At 41.1% G+C, this 17925-nt stretch overlaps 1 protein-coding gene and 1 long non-coding RNA gene across 2 annotated transcripts in view; both read right to left on the bottom strand.

The window, feature by feature from the left end:
* Positions 1–17925, bottom strand: part of LOC306976908 — a 413479-nt gene that overhangs the window by 112542 nt on the left and 283012 nt on the right. The window lies entirely within an intron of this gene.
* LOC306977239 (transcription initiation factor TFIID subunit 4-like) lies at positions 1381–17857 on the bottom strand (the record flags this gene model as incomplete). Its single annotated transcript, XM_079575447.1, has 16 exons — positions 1381–1518; positions 5040–5147; positions 7956–8012; positions 8079–8204; positions 9811–9941; positions 10933–11093; positions 11160–11220; positions 12206–12305; positions 12391–12510; positions 13180–13269; positions 13494–13616; positions 13692–13799; positions 13882–13989; positions 16448–16575; positions 16714–16891; positions 17636–17857. The coding sequence occupies 16 exons, from the start codon at positions 17855–17857 to the stop codon at positions 1393–1395; spliced, it is 1947 nt and encodes a 648-aa protein (XP_079431573.1). The 3' UTR covers positions 1381–1392.

Genomic DNA, 17925 nt, shown 5'->3' on the forward strand with positions numbered 1-17925 from the left:
CTTTGCGATGAAAGGATCTAGAGGTGAGGAAAGCCTTTCCTGGATACATGGGATAAACTACAGAGTGGACACACACAAAATCTTAAAAAATTTCACACCAGAAAGATGACGTTTCTGCACTAGTTGTGCAGATCATTATTTATGCCTCATCACAGATACGTAGGATCTCGGAGGGGCTTTTTGTGAGCTGCTACCGTGGTGCTAAGGTTGGCCGTTGGAGAATATTTAAATATTGCTGAAAGATGTGCGAGCAGCTCGAAATAGAACTCCAGGTATGTTTTTGTGAGAGAATAACATTGTAATATGGTGAAAAGCCCTATAAAGTCGATTTTGCATAATACCCCCTTTAACCTCTTAACTCCCGCCTGAACCGAGAGGATCTTTTTCCTCACGTCATCAGATTTTTTTTCCATCATTTTTTTGTTGGGTATTAAACTCATTTTTGTAACTTTATTTGTCATTTTTCCGTCAATTTTTATCACATTTCTTGTAATTTTTTTTGTCATTTTTTTGTAATTTTTTGTAATTTTTTTGTATTTTTTTTGTCAAATTTTGTCAAATCTTTTGACATTTTTTGTCACATTTTTTTCATCAATTTTTAATCTATTTTTTGTCATTTTTTATCAAATTTTTGTCAATTTCTTGTGACATTTTTGTGACATTTTTGCCACTTTTTCATCAATTTTTCGTCATTTTTTTCGTCGATGTTTTCTCACTTTTTTGTCACATTACCATCATTGTTTTCGTCTCAGTTTTTTTCCCAGAAGCTTTTGGACTGGGGTAAAGCCAAACTGGAGAAAATGTGCTCGGTTCAGGTGGGAGTTAAGGGGTTAATGTTCATTTGAATTTGTACAAACTGTTTTCTAAGGGTAACGCTGATGGATTTGGGTTTATAGCACTGGACAATCTGGGGTTTGTTTGGTCTGCAAGCGTTATTTGACCAGACAGACAGAGCAGCCAAAGTGCAGCAGCCTTAATCACTAAACTATCACTGAACAATCTTAAACTTTTTTTTTTTAATGAAAGAGAAATTCTGCTCTGTACAGGGATATTGTTTTAACTAATTTTCTACCTGTGTACTTCTTTTTTTTTTTTTTTTTTTAGGTTTTGGCACATGACAGCAAAAGTGTAATCAACAACCAACTAAATTTGTTTACATCACGTCCTCTTTAACAAATAAAGATTTCAAAAGCCAGTGACGAGATAAATTATGCTTTTTAATACTTAAACAAAACCAACTCAAAGAGAACACTGCACATGTCCTTTTCTGAAGGGTACAGTGAACAACAGGTGAACATTCTTTTTCACTTTCTAAGCCAAAATAGCAAAAACAATAAATTATTTCATAGTCTTTCTCCAAACACCTGAGAAAGCCCCTGTTTGGGTCAGAGGTCACAGCATGGCCCTGTAGAGAGTGAGCGAGTGTCGGAGGGGCCGCTCCTGCTCCATGCACTGCAGCACGTCCCTCAGGATGATCCGGGTCATTCTCGGGACGCCCGGGCGAGGCAGCACACACACCTGACGCAGAGAAAGTACAACATTGCAACCCAGCGGTTCTCAAACAGTGGTTCTTTGGTGACACACGAGCCAATCCTCAAGCTCCTCCACATTTAATGTTATAGGTTTCCGAGGGCATGTGGCACCGAAATGTTTTTATTACAATTTGAAAGTGCCGCTATTACAGTTTTAAAGCCCCAAATCTGATATGTAAATGAGAGAATGCTGCGTGACTCAAAAATGCTTAAAAGACTCAGCTGCTTACCCACTTTTGCGCGTGCCACTTGATTTGCACATGAGCAAACGCTTGGTAAATGACCTCTTAGTCTGTTTTGAATTGAGAGTCATTTACATTCACATTAAGTTTAGCCCTTCTTTAGAACTACAGAGGTCATGGTAAAGCAGGGTTGCCAGGTATCAGAGGCCAAACCTGCTCAAAAATATCAGGAAAAACTGACCCAAAACCCACAGACATTACGCTGTGGGTGGAATTTCCTATGTATTTTATTAGTGTATAGAGTCTCCGGGTGATTTCGTCAATCGAGACAAGGGTTTCGATTAGAATAAAGCAATAAATATACATTAAAAAATCCGCCCAATGTATACTGTGGACCTGGCATGCCTGTGGTTTAGCCATCCAGTGAACACTTTGAAATTTCTCTAATTTTTGTTTAAATTAGTCATAAAATGTGGTCTGATCTTCATCAAAATCATAAGAATGAATAAACAGTGTCTGCTTAAACTATCAGTGAACCATTGTATTAAATAGCTTCTTTTGTAGCAATAACTGCTTACCTCTAGTTGCAGATTAGACGTGCACAACGATCAGGATGAATCTTGGACCATTCCTTTTTTGTTGCAGTTTAGCAAGATTCCTGGGTTCACTTACTTTTTCCTCCCTGTCCTGCGAATGTTTACATGCTATGGCCAATAAAAGCTGACATTGTTTATTCATTCTTCTGATTTTGATGAAGACCAGTCCACATTTAATGACCAATTTAGGCAGAAATGTGAGAAATACCAAAGCATTTGCATATCTTTTCCTCCCACTGCAAGTAAGAGGAAACTAAATTGACGTTATGTAAGGGATAATGTATAGAACGCTGGTCATTATCGGGAAAATAAGCACCGACAGGGCGAACCGATCTCGTTTCGCCCTGAAGGTGCTTATTTTCCCGATAATGACCAGCGTTCTATACATTATCCCGCTTATTATACGGCCATTTGCCAACTGAACACACACAACATAAACTTCGTGCACTTTTATGAAGGTCGAAAGGTTTATTTAAGGACTTCCGCGACAAATGGTTCCCAAAAGTTTGCGCGTTGCTCGGCAACGTTTTGCTAGGCTAGAAGCAGCAAGGCTAGTAGCGGTCCCATTCAAATCAACGGAGCGTTCTACTTACGTTGTGAAGAGCCGTATAATAAAGAAGGTAAGAAACCCCTGAAGTGAAGCAACTGCTTATAAATTGCTGGGCATGATTGCAGATTACATAAACAAAAAGTAGTTATTAAGTGTAAGTCACGCTTAACTAATCAATTGTCATGATGAGTTAAGTGTTAATTCATTATTTATATTTATAAGGTGTAGTTATTACAAAGGTTCATAAAGTCACCAATTGAATAGGGTTATTGAAGTTGATGAACTACAGTGGAGATTGGAGAACCTTGATGCGTGTCTAGTAAAGTTTTGTAAACATTGGTATAATAAGCCGAATGCCCAATTCAACCACACCACCATTGAAATGTGTGAGCGAGTTCAGGTAACTGTGAACACTGGAGTATTTTGAGCCATAACAGTGAACTGTGAGGCTTACGGGCATCGGTCTAAAGACTTTAAGTCTCAAGTGAAGTTTCTTGCACATATTTATGTTGTCAATATCTTGAAACCGAGGGAACAGTCAGAGGCTCAAGGCGGCTGCTCTGTAGGCAGTAGTGGACCATAGTGGACCATAGTGGACCATAGTGGACCATAGTGGACCATAGTGGACCATAGTGGACCAAAGCGCACAGGCCCGACACTGACACTTTTGAAATAATTTAAATTCGTCCAGGAATCACAGAGAAAAGTTTCATAATGGTGTTGATGTTAAAGGGACTACACAGAGTTTAAAAATGTTTAAATTAAGTATTTTCCTCCCCCTACATGTTCCAGCCATGTCCTAATGTGTAGAAAGAGCCCAGACCTGTTCACCACAACTGTCACTCAAAAAGGTGTTAATTCGGGTCTGAAGTGCCGTCATGCACGAGCTTAATATAGAAGGTGCAGTTGCACTTAAGACCTGAGGTGGCAGTAGCGAGCATAAAATGACTGACTTGCATCTAGCCCCTTTAAATACAGTGAGGAAAAAAAGTATTTGGTCAGTTTCACATAGACATTCTATTGGATTTTGGCCAAATACTTGTTTTCCCCACTGTATAGTGGGTAAATTGCTGTCTGTCAAATCAGCGTTTGATTCACTGCGTTGAACATCAGATTACTCACGAAAAAAAACAAATAAATTAAATTTAGATGGCATAGGTGTGTATGTGGATCTAGTCTGGCCACAATTAAAAACATACTGTGTTTACTGTCCACCTCCTTAATGACAAAAAAGGATTCTATGTTGTTAGTATTTCTCATCCCTGTTTAAATCTGATTATCGGCGACATGAGGCCACAGTTACAGACCCTGGTCTTTGTCCAACCTTGCATCAATCGTCTTCATGGGTCAGAAATGTTTTTCTCCAACTATCTGAACAAGGGTCACTTTTCACAGCGTCTCTATTTGTATAAATGGCAGTTCAGTTCTTTTCATTTCTGTCAAACACCGTCCTGGTTGTAACAATAGATTTTAAGCTAATATTGTAACAGGCTCCACAGCGACTACAAAAACCATAAACTTTCCTGCGGTTGATATGGTCCAAATCATAGCTTTCTTTGTTGCTTTACAGTTGTTGCAGTCAGCTTATTGTTTTACAAAAAGCCGCGCTCAGGTGGCGAGTGAACGTGTGCTGTAGTGAAGCGCCAGACAAAGTGTGTGAAGTATCTTGCTCAAGGACACAAGTGACTGGGCTTTTTGCCAGTGCTACACAGCGGAGGTGCTGCTCTGTTTTGTCCTGATGAGATTCAGCGTAAGGAGGAGGAGGAGGATGCCTTGTGGCTTTCAGATGAAACAGACGCTTTAGTGTGCTCCGGGTGATGTAGTTCAAAGTCAGAGTAAGAGTCTGCTCTAAATGTTTTAAACCCACAGCCGGCAGCAATGAGACTAAACACACAAGCATTAAAGCCTAACAAGCTAAATTAAACAGTCCTTACTGTATAAGCGAGCACGTTTACAGAGCGTTTTAGATGGCACTGTATGTAATATGGTACAGTTGGTTAGCCATACCACCAGAGAAGAAGAAGAGGACAGAGGTGAAATGCCCTCAACTCAAACAACCCAGAGAGTGTGGGACAATGGATGGAAATCAGAGTTCTTTATGCACCCGCCACATAAACAAATTGAATGAAATTGAAAAGCACTATCTGAGATTAATCATAAAGTGGATTCTGATTCCAACCTGTCCATCCAACTGCTCCAGGGGCCTCTTCCTCCGGGGCCCGATTGCTGCCAGAGCCGCGAGGTTGGCCTCCCTCTGCATCAGCTGAGCCTCTTCCAACTGCTGCATCTGGAAACACAGAACACACAAGAGTCACTGCAAACTGAACCTGACTTAGCGACGGGTCGTAAACGAGTCGGTACAAACGGCTCTTTTAAGTGAACGATGAGTTTTCTTTTTTAGCTCCGTGTGTCTCCATGGTACAGTCGCCATAGAGGGTGAGAGAAGGAAAAAGTGCAGCCGCAGCACGAAGGAAAAATCTGCATTTACCACAAAATGAAAAACACTTCAAACATAAGCTAATCTACCAGATATTTAGCTTTTAGCCAGTTTTTATTTGACAACAATTAGCCTCATATTTCCGGCTTCATGGTTTGATAGAATTACGCTGGGAACGTGGAGTCAAAAGTAAACAGTACGTCGCAATGTCGGTCTTTCTCACACAGTATTTCCTCTGTATCAGCCCGTTACAACAGCAGCAGTACAGGAGTCTTGGCTAAGGTTTTGACTTTAGTTTTGTCTGGAGTCTGTGTCCAGTCTCAGCACAAGGCTACAGCTCAGAGATGGAACTGGAGCAGGACCAGGGACAGGAGCAGAGCTGATACAGGCAGAGGGTCTGGTTGCCTGGCTCTGCCATACTCTTCCCTGTTCATTCCATGCAGGGAGTTAGTCTGGTCACGGAGCAATTGGAGCAGTTTGAAGGGGCGGGCCTAACGCGCACAGATTGTCAGTGAAATAAACCAATTAGCGATTAGCGGACGTGACGACAGCTGTGTCCAATTAAACAAATATGAAGTGAATATAAACTCACGCGGAGAACGCGAGGCAAAATCCTTGACTACTTCATCCAATGATTAGTTTTGGCTGATGTTAACGTTAATTGAACTAAAAACATAGAGGTGCAGCGAGTGACGTAACCTTCTCATTTCTCTGTGACGGTCGTGATTGGTTCGGCTCGGCCTTAGCCGCCAATCAACAACTTGTCTACCGTGCGTGGCCAGACCCACCTTCTTTCGTGCAGAAAGAAGGTGGGTCTGGTTTATCAGGCTAAGGGTCTGGGGCCCCACAGCAGAGGAGACAGGGGGCCCCACTGAGAAACACTAAAACAGGATTTTGACCATAAACAAAAAAGGACATGACTAATAAGTAATACCAGCTTTAAGAATAAATAATGGCTCCACAGACCACTATAGGCCAAGTTATAGCAATAAAAAAAAATGTTTTCTTCATTTCAACTTCTTGATTATAGAATGGCTCATTTAAAGGTGCATTATGGAACTTTTTGAACTTTTTTCTGTGAAAAGGCAAGGCAACTTTATTTATACCGCACATTTCGTACACAAGGCAACTCAAAAAAGGTTGATATTTGCTCTTATTTGATCATGTAGTGACCCAGCGTATGCGTGGTCAGCATGGCGCCTTTACCTTCAATCACGGTGGTCTCTACAACGCTCCAGGATCAATTGTTTTGTAGGTTTTCTGGTGAGATTGTCCATCAGCAGTGAACACCAAACAAATAATCCTGGAGCGTCCTAGAGACCACTGTGATCTGAAGTAAAGGCGCCATGCTGATCACTCATACAGCCGGGTCAATACAAGGTGAAATAAGAGCATCATTCATTCATTCAATCATTCAATCTTCATTATTAAAGAGGGGGTTTTATGCTTTTTTCAATCACATAGCACCAGTCTATATCACACTACAATGATGACCAAACCTTCTGTTGGTCTGTAAATGCAGTAAATTAGAAAAACTGCCTTGCATAAAATTGCTCTCTCAAAATGGCTGTAGTGAATGTCTTGAAATAGGCCTCTGTCTCTTTAAGAACCTCTGACCCTTTCCGACACGCCCCCTCCACACACCGTCTGTGGCATCAGTGGGGAGGGGGTTCTGCTGAGGAGCAGTGGTTGGTTACTCGGCTGGTGACGAAAGCTCGGAGGCGTCTCCAGGAGGTGGGGGAGTTCCTAGGAGGACTCAGGCAAACCTATCCCTAAAATGGCCGCCATCAGAGTTTTTATAGATTACTCAAAAATATGTGAATGTGCCAAGGCAACACTTCAGACATGTTTTTAATGAGGGAATGACATAATAACATGATGTGAAGCTTGAAAAAGTCAATTTTGCATTATACCCTCCCTTTAAGGACACAAGTGAGAACACATGATCCATATTCATGTTTAAAAGAAAAATATTAAAATACTGCAGATAATTGCAGCATCAACTTTTTTTTCTCCAAATAAGAAGTTGCATAATGCACCTTTAACAAATCACAAATCAAAATAAAGCTAAATTTGTCAAACATTTAAACTTTAAAGGTAAAAAAAAAAAAAAAAAAGAAGTGATGAGCTGATCCAAATGATCCGGTTCCCCAAAAAAGGCCGAAGATCCCATTACAAATATCAGAGAAATGCACGTTTTGCCCCAATGTCCCTAAAAGATGAACCAAATGCATTCAAATACAAGCAGAACGATGACTTTCACCGCACAGTACAACTTTTGCAGGTCTACGCCCGAGACACGCTATCAATGAAGTGACTGATCCTGCTCATGATGATCCGTAGATGTTGTGGCAGAGTGAATTTTGGGAGGCAGAGTGTGGGTTTGAGGAGGCGGCTGTGAATAATGTTTCTTTTAATAGAACAGAGTCAGTGCTTTCATCTGTTTCACACCTCTGTCTCACCCCGGGCTCCACATCAAACACACACACACACACACACACACACAGGTCCGTGAGCTCACAATTAGCATCAGCAAAACGGGATAAACACTCCACCACTGAACTCTGGACTAAAACGAACACGGGCACGGCCAAGTCGAACAAATATAGTGAGTGGAAAGGTATTGGTAAGACACATCAAGTAATAAAACCCAGTTACCTCCTTCGCCTTTTGCTTGAGCTGCAGCAGAACTGGATCTTCAATATGTGAGCGACTCTGCGGACAAACACGTGTTGATTATTGTTCAACACTGTACATAAATCAAAGTAATGACTGTCTCACTCTGGCCAGCCGCAGCAGCCTCTCTCTCTCCTCGTCATCTTTCTTCTTCTTCCTCAGAGCCTCCACTTCCTCCAGAAACTTCAGCTGAGCACGAACGTCGCTCACTTTGAAGTGCAGCCAGTCGCTCTGTCGGAAAAACAACGACTAAACGAACCAAAGAAAAAGGCCCAAGAAAAAGGAACTAAACGAGGAAAAATATGTCTAAAACTGAACTTTTTCAAAATGTTCATCTCTTAGCCCCCGAGCACATTTTCTCTGATTTTACTTTACCCAAATGTAAAAGCTTGGCGGGAAAAAAAAGCACCAAAAAAGCGACAATAACCGGACGTAAATGAGGATGAAAATGCAGAAAACAGGTGTCAAAAATACAAGAAAGCGACAAAAAAGTGTCAAAAATGCAGCAAAACAGGGGGCAAAAAAGCATTAAAAAAGGCAACAAAAAACCTTCAAACAGTTACAAAATAGCGACAAAAATGAGACAAAAAAAGCACACAAAAAATGACAAAAAAGTGACGACGCAAGAAAAAATCTTAGTGTAACGCCTCATTTGAAAGCTGAGACCTTCAAAACTGATCTGCCACTACAGGCTGTAATCTCCAGTCGAAAAGCTTTAAGATTTGGGTAAAACTGAACTGGAGAAAATGTGCTCAGTTCAGGTGGGAGTCAAGAGAACAGGCCACCATGTGTACCTGTCTGGTCTTTGTGCGTGTGCTCAGTCACGCAAAATGACCAAAGATGTTGTTAGTATTTGGCCTCTCCCAGTATATTCCTAGAGCTCCAAATGGGGTGAAGTTAGAAGCGACCAAGCTCTTCCACGGGCACAAAGACCAGACAGGTACGGGTCAACTCGTCTAAGCTCAGGTAAGAACATATCTCAATATGGAAAAACGGTGGCCTGTTCCTTTAAGGCGAGACACTGCAGGTGAATAGGGAAAAAATGTATATTTACAGATATCAATTTGAAGCTGTTGCTGTCGATCACTGGCATAAATGTGAGAAAAAATACATTGCAGGTTTTCGGTCATTTTATCTTTTCATATGAGAATAAGCTGTTTTATGCCTAAAAATGCCCCAAATTTCCCATCTTTTCGGCAACGAAATCTGAATAATGGATAGAGCTACATTCAAATTTATGGTTTCATTTTATTGATAAATGAGTTGCCAAGACTTTTTCAGAGGAGATTTTGGATATCTTGTTTAGTTTTAAAAGAAGCTGTTTTTTAGTGGAAAAATTTGTAAAAATGTAATTGTAATGTAATGTCAATAAATGGGGCTTAGGGATTAAATAATAAAAAATCCCTTTGAAAAAATCTTCCAAATATTGTTCAGTCCAAGGCTGGAAAATGTGAAGTCTTTAGATCCTACTGACGTGGACATAGTGTCGCCACAATGACAGAAAAATGTGTTTTGAGAAAAAGCCCTTGAAATTGCATTGTCCCATATAAGTCTATGGGGGAACATTGAATCAGCGCAATATTTAAACATGTTATTGTGAAGATTAGGCATATTTTCTGTTTCCATGTGAAAGATTATATGTTCAGAGACCAATTTGGCCAAAAAACCTGAAAACTAAAAAAATGGAGTTTTGCCTGTAGTGTCTCCCCTTAAGAGGTTAAGTTACCACACATGCGGTTTTCAAAAAAGTGTAAATCTCAGTCAGATTATTCACCTAATATTGCGACAACAATCTGGTGTTACATTGCGCAGCCATTGCTGGTGGTTTAGTCAGTACCTTGACGAGGTTCTTGCGGTGCAGCGCCATCACGGTGAGCTTCTCCAGCAGAGTGCGCAGACGCTCCTGAGCGGCGTGAGACACCAGCGCCACCACCTCCGGACCCACCTCGGTCACTCCCAAAGCCTGACCTGGTGTCACACACACCAAACATGTTTTCTACATACCAAGTAACATTTAATGCTCTCCATTGCCACTTCAATGCCCAGATACAATATTTTTAACGCCACAAATGCAAAAGATCCATTTATCATATTTTAAGATTTGGAAGTTTTCAACCAAACAGAAAAATGTGGGGAAATCTGGATAATAAACAGTATTTTGGACTCAATAGGCACATTTTGAGCAGGGATGGGCGGCTATGTTTTAGGTGTTGATACTGGGCAAAAAGCATAGATAAAAATTTGCTATAAACAAAAATATACAAACACAAAAGGACGGTTTATTTTCTTTGTTCTGAGCCAAAACGGTCGACAGCAGCAGAGGATTGAACTGAGCCAGCCATATCATGTCATTAAAGTATTTATTTTAAACTTGAATTTAAAAAAAGTGTATTCAAAATGTATTTAATTTTTACACATTGACATTATTTAATTAACCAGTCAAAGCAATATCATTTTAATTGACCTATTCACTATTTGATCCCAAAAGTATCGGCATCATATCGATTTGTATCGGTATCGCCCATCACTAATTGTAGGGCAAATATGAATAATATAAAACATGGTACTTTTATGGTGCTTTTGAAGATACCAAAAGACGCTTTACAATGGAAGGAACTAGTAGATGAGTTAATTTAAAGTGTGTTTTGACGAATGGTTTGAATTAAATTTACAATTTTATCTCCGATGAAGGCTGGAGTCTCTTCTGTACTTTGTAGTTGAAGTGTAGGATGTCTAAACCTGCAGTGGAGCCTGTTTTTTGTTGAACTGATGGATTAGTGCAAGTTAAGCAGTCCCATTACTTTCAAACACATGTAATGTTGTTTTTAATGTCATTTAAAAGGCCTTGTTATTGGCACAAACCCTGAAAAATGACTCAACGAGATACTGAAATCTCTCCTAGTGTTTGAATACACCCCGTCTCAGTCCACTTGCTCATGGACTGACTCGTTTGCGTTACCGGTTTGCAGGATTCTGGCGAGCAGAGTATTGAGTGCGAGGAAAGGCTGGTCTTGGCAGGACTGCACCACGGAGCCGACCTGAGTGGTGAGGCTTTGAGCGTTCTCCTCTCGGAGATTCACTCCTGCCATAGAGGCCACGTCGTTTATGTCGTCGTCTTCTCTGAGAAAACAGGAAAATCATGACCTAGAAAAACTCTAACTGAATGGTGTTAAGAGCTTCTCTTACCTGTAGGATCCCGAGGAGCCTTTGGATGTGGAGCGAGGCTCAAAAGTCTGTCTGAGAGTACCTGAGCCAGAGAAGCATTTACGATGGAATAAGATGATAATAAGACAAAATATTTTTCACATGATTGAGCACATTTGATATTTAATCTACTATAAAGGCCACACTAAAATAAAATGAGCCGACTACAATAAAAAACAAACAGCTATATTGTATATTCTTTTATATATATTCTCGGAAATATCAACATAAACGTAACTCATCAGCTCTTACTTCTCCAGGTGTAGGTTAAATATAAAAAAATGTAATGCCACAAACACAAAAACATCTGCATATTTCTTTTTGAGATTTGCAAACATTCCATGGAGCGGAAATTTTGATATTGTGTCTTAAGACCCTCTTTTAGCACCAAGTGAGTTGTGTGGTCCTCTGTGTCTTTTATTTGTTTTTCTGTTTTTGTTTATTGAACTTTTATTGTTTTAATGTTTTATTGTTTTTTATTTATTTTTATTAAAGTATTTCATAGAATTTATTTATTTTTTACTGTGTTTACTTTAAAAGCTTTTAATGCTTTATTGTCTGTTTTTTAAATTACTTTACTGTTTCTGGTCTAATGGAAACTCTTGATTATGAAATGTGCTGTTGAAATAAAGTTGGACTGGATTGGATATTGGATACAATATACTGTAATTGAATATCAGGAATGTACTAAACCATCATTTTTTAACAACATAAGGACAGAGGGGGAGGCAGAGAGACAGTAATTAAATGAACAAGCTCCCTCCCCCTCCCTTCCCGATTGGACGTGAAAGTCACTCTTCATTCCCCCTGCACAGAAACCCTTGTTAAATATACTGATAAAGTGCTGTGAACAACAAAGGGGGGACTTTAGAGAAAACATAATCATTTAATGTTACTTCCTTTACATCCAAATGCAGGCCCAGGGAGTCAATTATACACATTCTATTAAATTTGTAATACGTTTGGACTTACAGACTATCACTTTAATGCCCCACGGAAACCCTGTTATGAGGTTACGCTTCACACACCTGTGAAGTTTTTTGCAGACTGGAGTCCTGTTGGTTTGGGGGCGACTCTGCCTCTCGACTGGGCCAACCACCCGGGCACCCCTCTGGGCGGTGGCATCAACTACATTCACAAACATATGTTCCGGTCTCTGCTTTCATAACTTAGACTGATATTTATTCTAACTCCTGGATGATGTGAACAGAACCTGCTGTTGGGAGCTCCTGCCTGCGTCTGCGCTGGATTTGACACCGGGCAGTTTTGCTGCAGCTTGTTCAATAAAAAGCTGTGGGTCTGGAGTCAGGATTCTCACAGCGGGGAGACTTTTCTAGACAGAAGAAACATTTTGAAAACATGAGTTGATAAAATAACGCTCTTGCTTTCATGCGTTTTACATTACAAATTGAACTGTGTTTGTTTTCATCAAGTACTTTTACTTGACTAATTATTTGTTCATTGCTTGTTGCTTCTACTTAAAAAAAAGTATTTAAATCAGTCAGTCAGTAAATATTTTGGCTACTATACAAGTGTGTTACAATAATCAAGATGTTTGTCAATAGATACAGAATCATAATTCTCTTTACCCTCACCTGAACTGACCACATTTTCTCCCAGTTTGGCATTACCCAAACTTAAAAGCTTCTTGAAAAAAGCGTCAAAAACGAGACAAAAAAGTGACTAAAATGTGATGAAAAGGTGATGAAAAAGCAACAAAAGAGCAACAAGAAAGTGATGGAAAAAGTGACAAAAAAGCCACATAAGACCAACAATAAAGTGACAAAAAAGCAACAAAGCGTGACGGAAATGTGACAAAAAATGCAGCAACAACACGGCAACAAAAGATTCGTTTGGATCAATTTTACATCTTCCGAATGAGGCGTTACTCTGGCCTGTTGGCTGTAAGCTCCAGTCAAGAAGCGTTAAGATTTGGGTAAAGCCGAACTGGAGAAAATGTGCTTGGTTAAGGCGGGGGTTAAGAGGTTAAAACTGTGTTGACCTTCAGAAAGGGCACGAGACAGGGCTGTGGGGTGGACTTCAGCTCCCGGTACAGCTGCTCCGTGAACTCTTCTGCTTCCAACTTCCCTTCCTGGAAAAAGAAAGTTAACTTTTCATATTTAGATCAGGCTGACCCAGTTTGTGAACATCTAAATCAAGATTGAAGACTTTGTATTATAACGGCTGCTCTTACTTTTAATCAAGCAAGATTAAAAAGATGGGAAGAGTCATTTCGGAAACCAGGGAGAAAAAAAAAAGTCTCTTGGGGATATTGAGTGATTTTTCTTGAGTGAAATGCTGCGTTTAGAGACTTACCAGCAGAGTTTTGACGAGGCCTCTCACGTTGTTGGCGATGTTTACGGATCTGGAGTCACTGGAGGCAAGTTTGATTAGAGTCACCAGGAAGTTCTTACACTTCTTCACGCTCTCCAACACCTCCTACAATACAAAAATGAGAAAAAATAAACCATAAAGACTTAAATGGATGACTTAAATGTGTTTTATGATGCTCACGTTGGCGAAAGCAGGTTGGGCCTCCTTCTTGGGTTCCGGGACTGAAGTGAGGAACCGAGGCTGGGTCACAGTCTGGACCACGGTGGGTTTGGGAGGTACACCGATGACCTACACAAGTCCAGCAGATGAGATTATCAACGTCATACTAGTAAATCAGACGCTCTTTCCTTGGATAAACGTCCATTAGTACCTTGACGAGGGCGGTCTTCTGAATGGGGCTGTTCTGGAAGGTGGGAGGAGCGGTCATTCTGATCACGGTCACTTTGTCATTCGTTTTGCCCGATGGAGATGGAGTTGGCTGCGTTGAACAGAAGCCAAAAAAATCACGGCTTATCAGACATTACATTGTTCAGTTAACTTAAAGGAACAGGCCACCATTTCTACATACTGAGATATGTTCTTGCCTGAGCTTAGACGAGTTGATGGGTACCGGTCTGGTCTTTGCAGCGATACTGAACTCATTGACTGCCAGTGGGTGCAGAAAGCGTAATGCACCTTTCATGTAAAGATCTAACTTGTAGACATTATTTTAGTTTGTCAGCAGGTGATAGCAGTGCTCTTTGGATGCGATCACAGGCAGAAGTAGTAACCGTTTTGATATACCATGATTTCAGATGACAGAAGGACTATGGCAACGAGAGTAGAAGATCCAGAGAGGATGGCGAAACATAAGGAAAAATACAGGTTGTTAGCTGTGTTTTTTGTAGTAAGAGTGTTGGATCATGGCGGTGGAGGAGGATCAAAGAAGCAGAAAGGTATTAGACCTAAAAAAGCCTCCTGATGCTAAAAATGCTAACCCCGAGCCCACAACCGGACATAGCATTCGACGACGCCTTTCATCACAGCGCACACAAGAGAGAAGCAGCTTTTTCACACAAGAGTTTGCTTCTGTTTTATAGAAGGAAGCCACTGCTCAGGTGATTGAGGTGTTTCTAAAGCAAAGTAACTCTTCTGCTTGATTACAGAAAGTAAAACTTTTGGATCAGAAACCTGAATTTTGGGTGATTTCACCCAGATGATTACTAAAGAATGGAAAGAGGTACAAACAAATTTTTTTCTTAGATGAAAGAAGAGAGTCTAATCTTTCTTTTGGTGGGTTTGGTGTTGACATAGACCTAGAACTCCATTTTCTGTGAGTCTTGATAAAACAATCAAACTCCTGAAAACCCTGTGGCAGGGGGAGCTCTCTGATCTGAAAATGGCTGGATTGGCGAGCAAAGACTAGTCTGGGATCTCGTCTTACCATGTACATGAGTTTAGATGAGCATTGGGGGGGGTTTGCGGGACAATACGATACCAAAATCAATACCGTTGATGATGTCATGAATATTAATGACTGACGTCATACACATTAATGAGGCAGCAGTGCTCCACTGCTTTCACAGTCAATAGGCCAATAACAATCAACAATTCAGTCCGAACAGTAGAGGGCAGCACTACAATATGAGCACTTGGACCAAACAGTGTGACACAAATACATTACTTTGAATGACAGTTTGTATAATTATGTATAAGATTAATTTGTGGTTTAATTATTCCTTTGAAAATTCTTGCTTATTTAAATGTAAATGATGCCACTGAATGTACGTCTCATGTAAAGCGCTTTGTGACCATGTCTGTGAAAGGCGCTATATAAACATCTTCTTCTTCTTCACTGACAGATTAATAGACCCATTTTCAGTCAGAAAGTCAGGGATCATTTATTCACTTATTTAAAGGGACTATAAGGAGTTTAAAAATGTTAAAATTCAGTATTTTCCTCCCTCTACATGTTCCAGCCATGTCCTAATGTGTAGAATGAGCTCAGACCTGTTCACCACAACTGCCTCTAAAATCCTGTACGGTCACTTAAAATGTGTCACTTCGGCCCGAATTGCCGTCATGCACGAGCTTAATATAGAAGGTGCAGTTACACATATGGCCTGAGGTGGCAGTAGTGAGTATAACATGGCAAACTTGCATATAGCCCCTTTAAGAACAAGGGGTGCAATGCACGTGAATTTTTTAAATTATTTTTTTAATTATTTTTGTGCAATCGATTATCGCAGTATTGGGATTTCATAAAGTTATCGTTATTGTGAACCATGTATTGCGTATCGCATCAAATCGTGAGGTACCAAGAGGTTCCCGCCCCTAATGAGCATCACTGACAAGCAGATCAGCCAATCAGAGAAACCCATGAATCTGCCAGAAACAAACGAGGCGGCTCCGACAGTAAACAAGAATGAAGAAACCTCACACACAGAAGTGAGAAACAGGTGATTTTCTGCCAAACTAAATGTTAATCAGAGGTGAGAGAAATTATAAAGTTTCCTCTGAACGACATGGGTTATTTGAGTAGAAATGTGCGGTACTTTTCCACATTTGAGTGACACGCTGTGAAAATGATTGGCTTATCATTTCAGCATGATCCCAAGATGCTCCGGTGTGTAGCGCGCTAAAAGATTTTGACAGCTCGGTTACAAGTTCCCCTGGAGTTCACACCTCACACATGTGCCTTCCAGGTTTCAATGGTCTCAACTGTGTGTTGTTAAATGTGAAGTTAATCAGTCATTTATGCCACTATTCACAGTCTGTGATTGTTGAATGCGGGTCTTGGAGGCGTGGGGGTTTTCTGCTTATAAATTGTCTGTTTTCTCTTCCTTGGTAATGCCGTAACCAAGGCGATGAAGCAACGGGATAAAAATCATGTTTGCCTGTTATATGCAACAAGATCGCTCCCTTCTACAACATTACAATCAGGATCACCAACTCACCGGTGGGGTCAGGGTTTTGGGTGTGGGGGGCCCTGTGCTGGGTCTTGCAGCTTGTTTTTGAGCTTGAGCCAGAGCCTGCTGCGACACCAGCATCAACTGTCCACTGTCACTGCGGATCAGCATCATACCTGCAAACAAACAAGACAAGCTACGGTGAATTATTCCAATAAATAATACAAGAGAGAAAACACATACATAAAATGAACCCAAGCACTGATATTACAACACTATATCACAGAGAGCCAGTGTGTGCCTGACGCCCTGACCTGCTGGGATTTGGAAGTTTGCCGGCAGCTGAGTGGTGGTTGTCTGGGGCGGCCTGGGGGCTACAGCCACTGGTTGAGAGGCAGAAGCCGCTCTGGGGACAGTAATCACCACGGTCCGAGCCGGAGCGGGACTCGGGTTGATCTGGACTCCTGGGTTTAGAACGGTCTTGGTCACCTGCTGTTGGAGATGTCAGGAGAAATTGATGCTCATCTAGCGTGTCACATAAGGAACAATGTATAAATTACAACTATGATGCAAAAACAGATTAGAGGGTGTTTGCACTGGCTTCCTGTCGCTCAGAGAGTAGACTTTAAATCAGTTCTGGTTGTGTAGGAAACACTCCAAGACCTAGCAATGTCCTGTAGCTACTTGGGCTTAGGGATAGCTCCGGTTCCCAGAGTCAGTAGTAATTTAGTAAACATGGTGAAGCTACATATCAGTTTTATGCAGCTATATCTGGAACAACCTTCGAGAACACGTGACAGGCCTCAACTCTGACATTGTTCAAGTTCAGGGTAAAAGCTCAATGACAGCAGTGACGAATCATGAATGACGACTGCGATGTGTACCTTGTTTGTAAATCGTGCAGTCGAAATAGGCAAAAAGTCCTTCATCGACAACAACCTACACGTTTCGACACGCAATCCTCGATGTGCACCCCTGGGGCGACGTTTGAACACACAGAGGACCCGTTGATGTGCTCACCTACGTCTCTTTCTTGCTAGGTTAAAAGCCGTCCGACAGAGCTGTGCATATGATACTGAAAGTCTTTTAATGTACATCGACTCGTACAGCGCTTAGAATAACAAATGATGCCTTACCTTGCAATCTATAGCCAGCATGAACAAAGTTGAATCAAACATTTTGTGACCATCATAGAATAATGTACCTCTGTAATGTCTGGCCATCATCCTTCCCTACCTGCTGTGTCCCATTCCCACTTACACCTCCAGGGACGGCCATCTTTGTCACCACCACGAGGGGAGCAGAGGCGGTCGGAGCGGGCTGAATCTGGACTGAGCTGGGCTTCAGGACCGGGGCAGGAGCAGGGGCTGAAACCAGGACAACTTTGGTCTTCACATTAGGATCGGCTTCCGCTGGCTCCGGCGTTGCACCTTCAACCGCGGCTTTATTTGTGGCCATCGCTGCTTCTAGAACAAGTTCAGTAAAGTCAGTGGGAAAGAAAACAAAAAAATTAACTACAAACAACT

The sequence above is a fragment of the Gobius niger genome, assembly GCF_951799975.1.
Source record: "Gobius niger genome assembly, chromosome: 17".
NCBI lineage: Eukaryota > Metazoa > Chordata > Actinopteri > Gobiiformes > Gobiidae > Gobius > Gobius niger.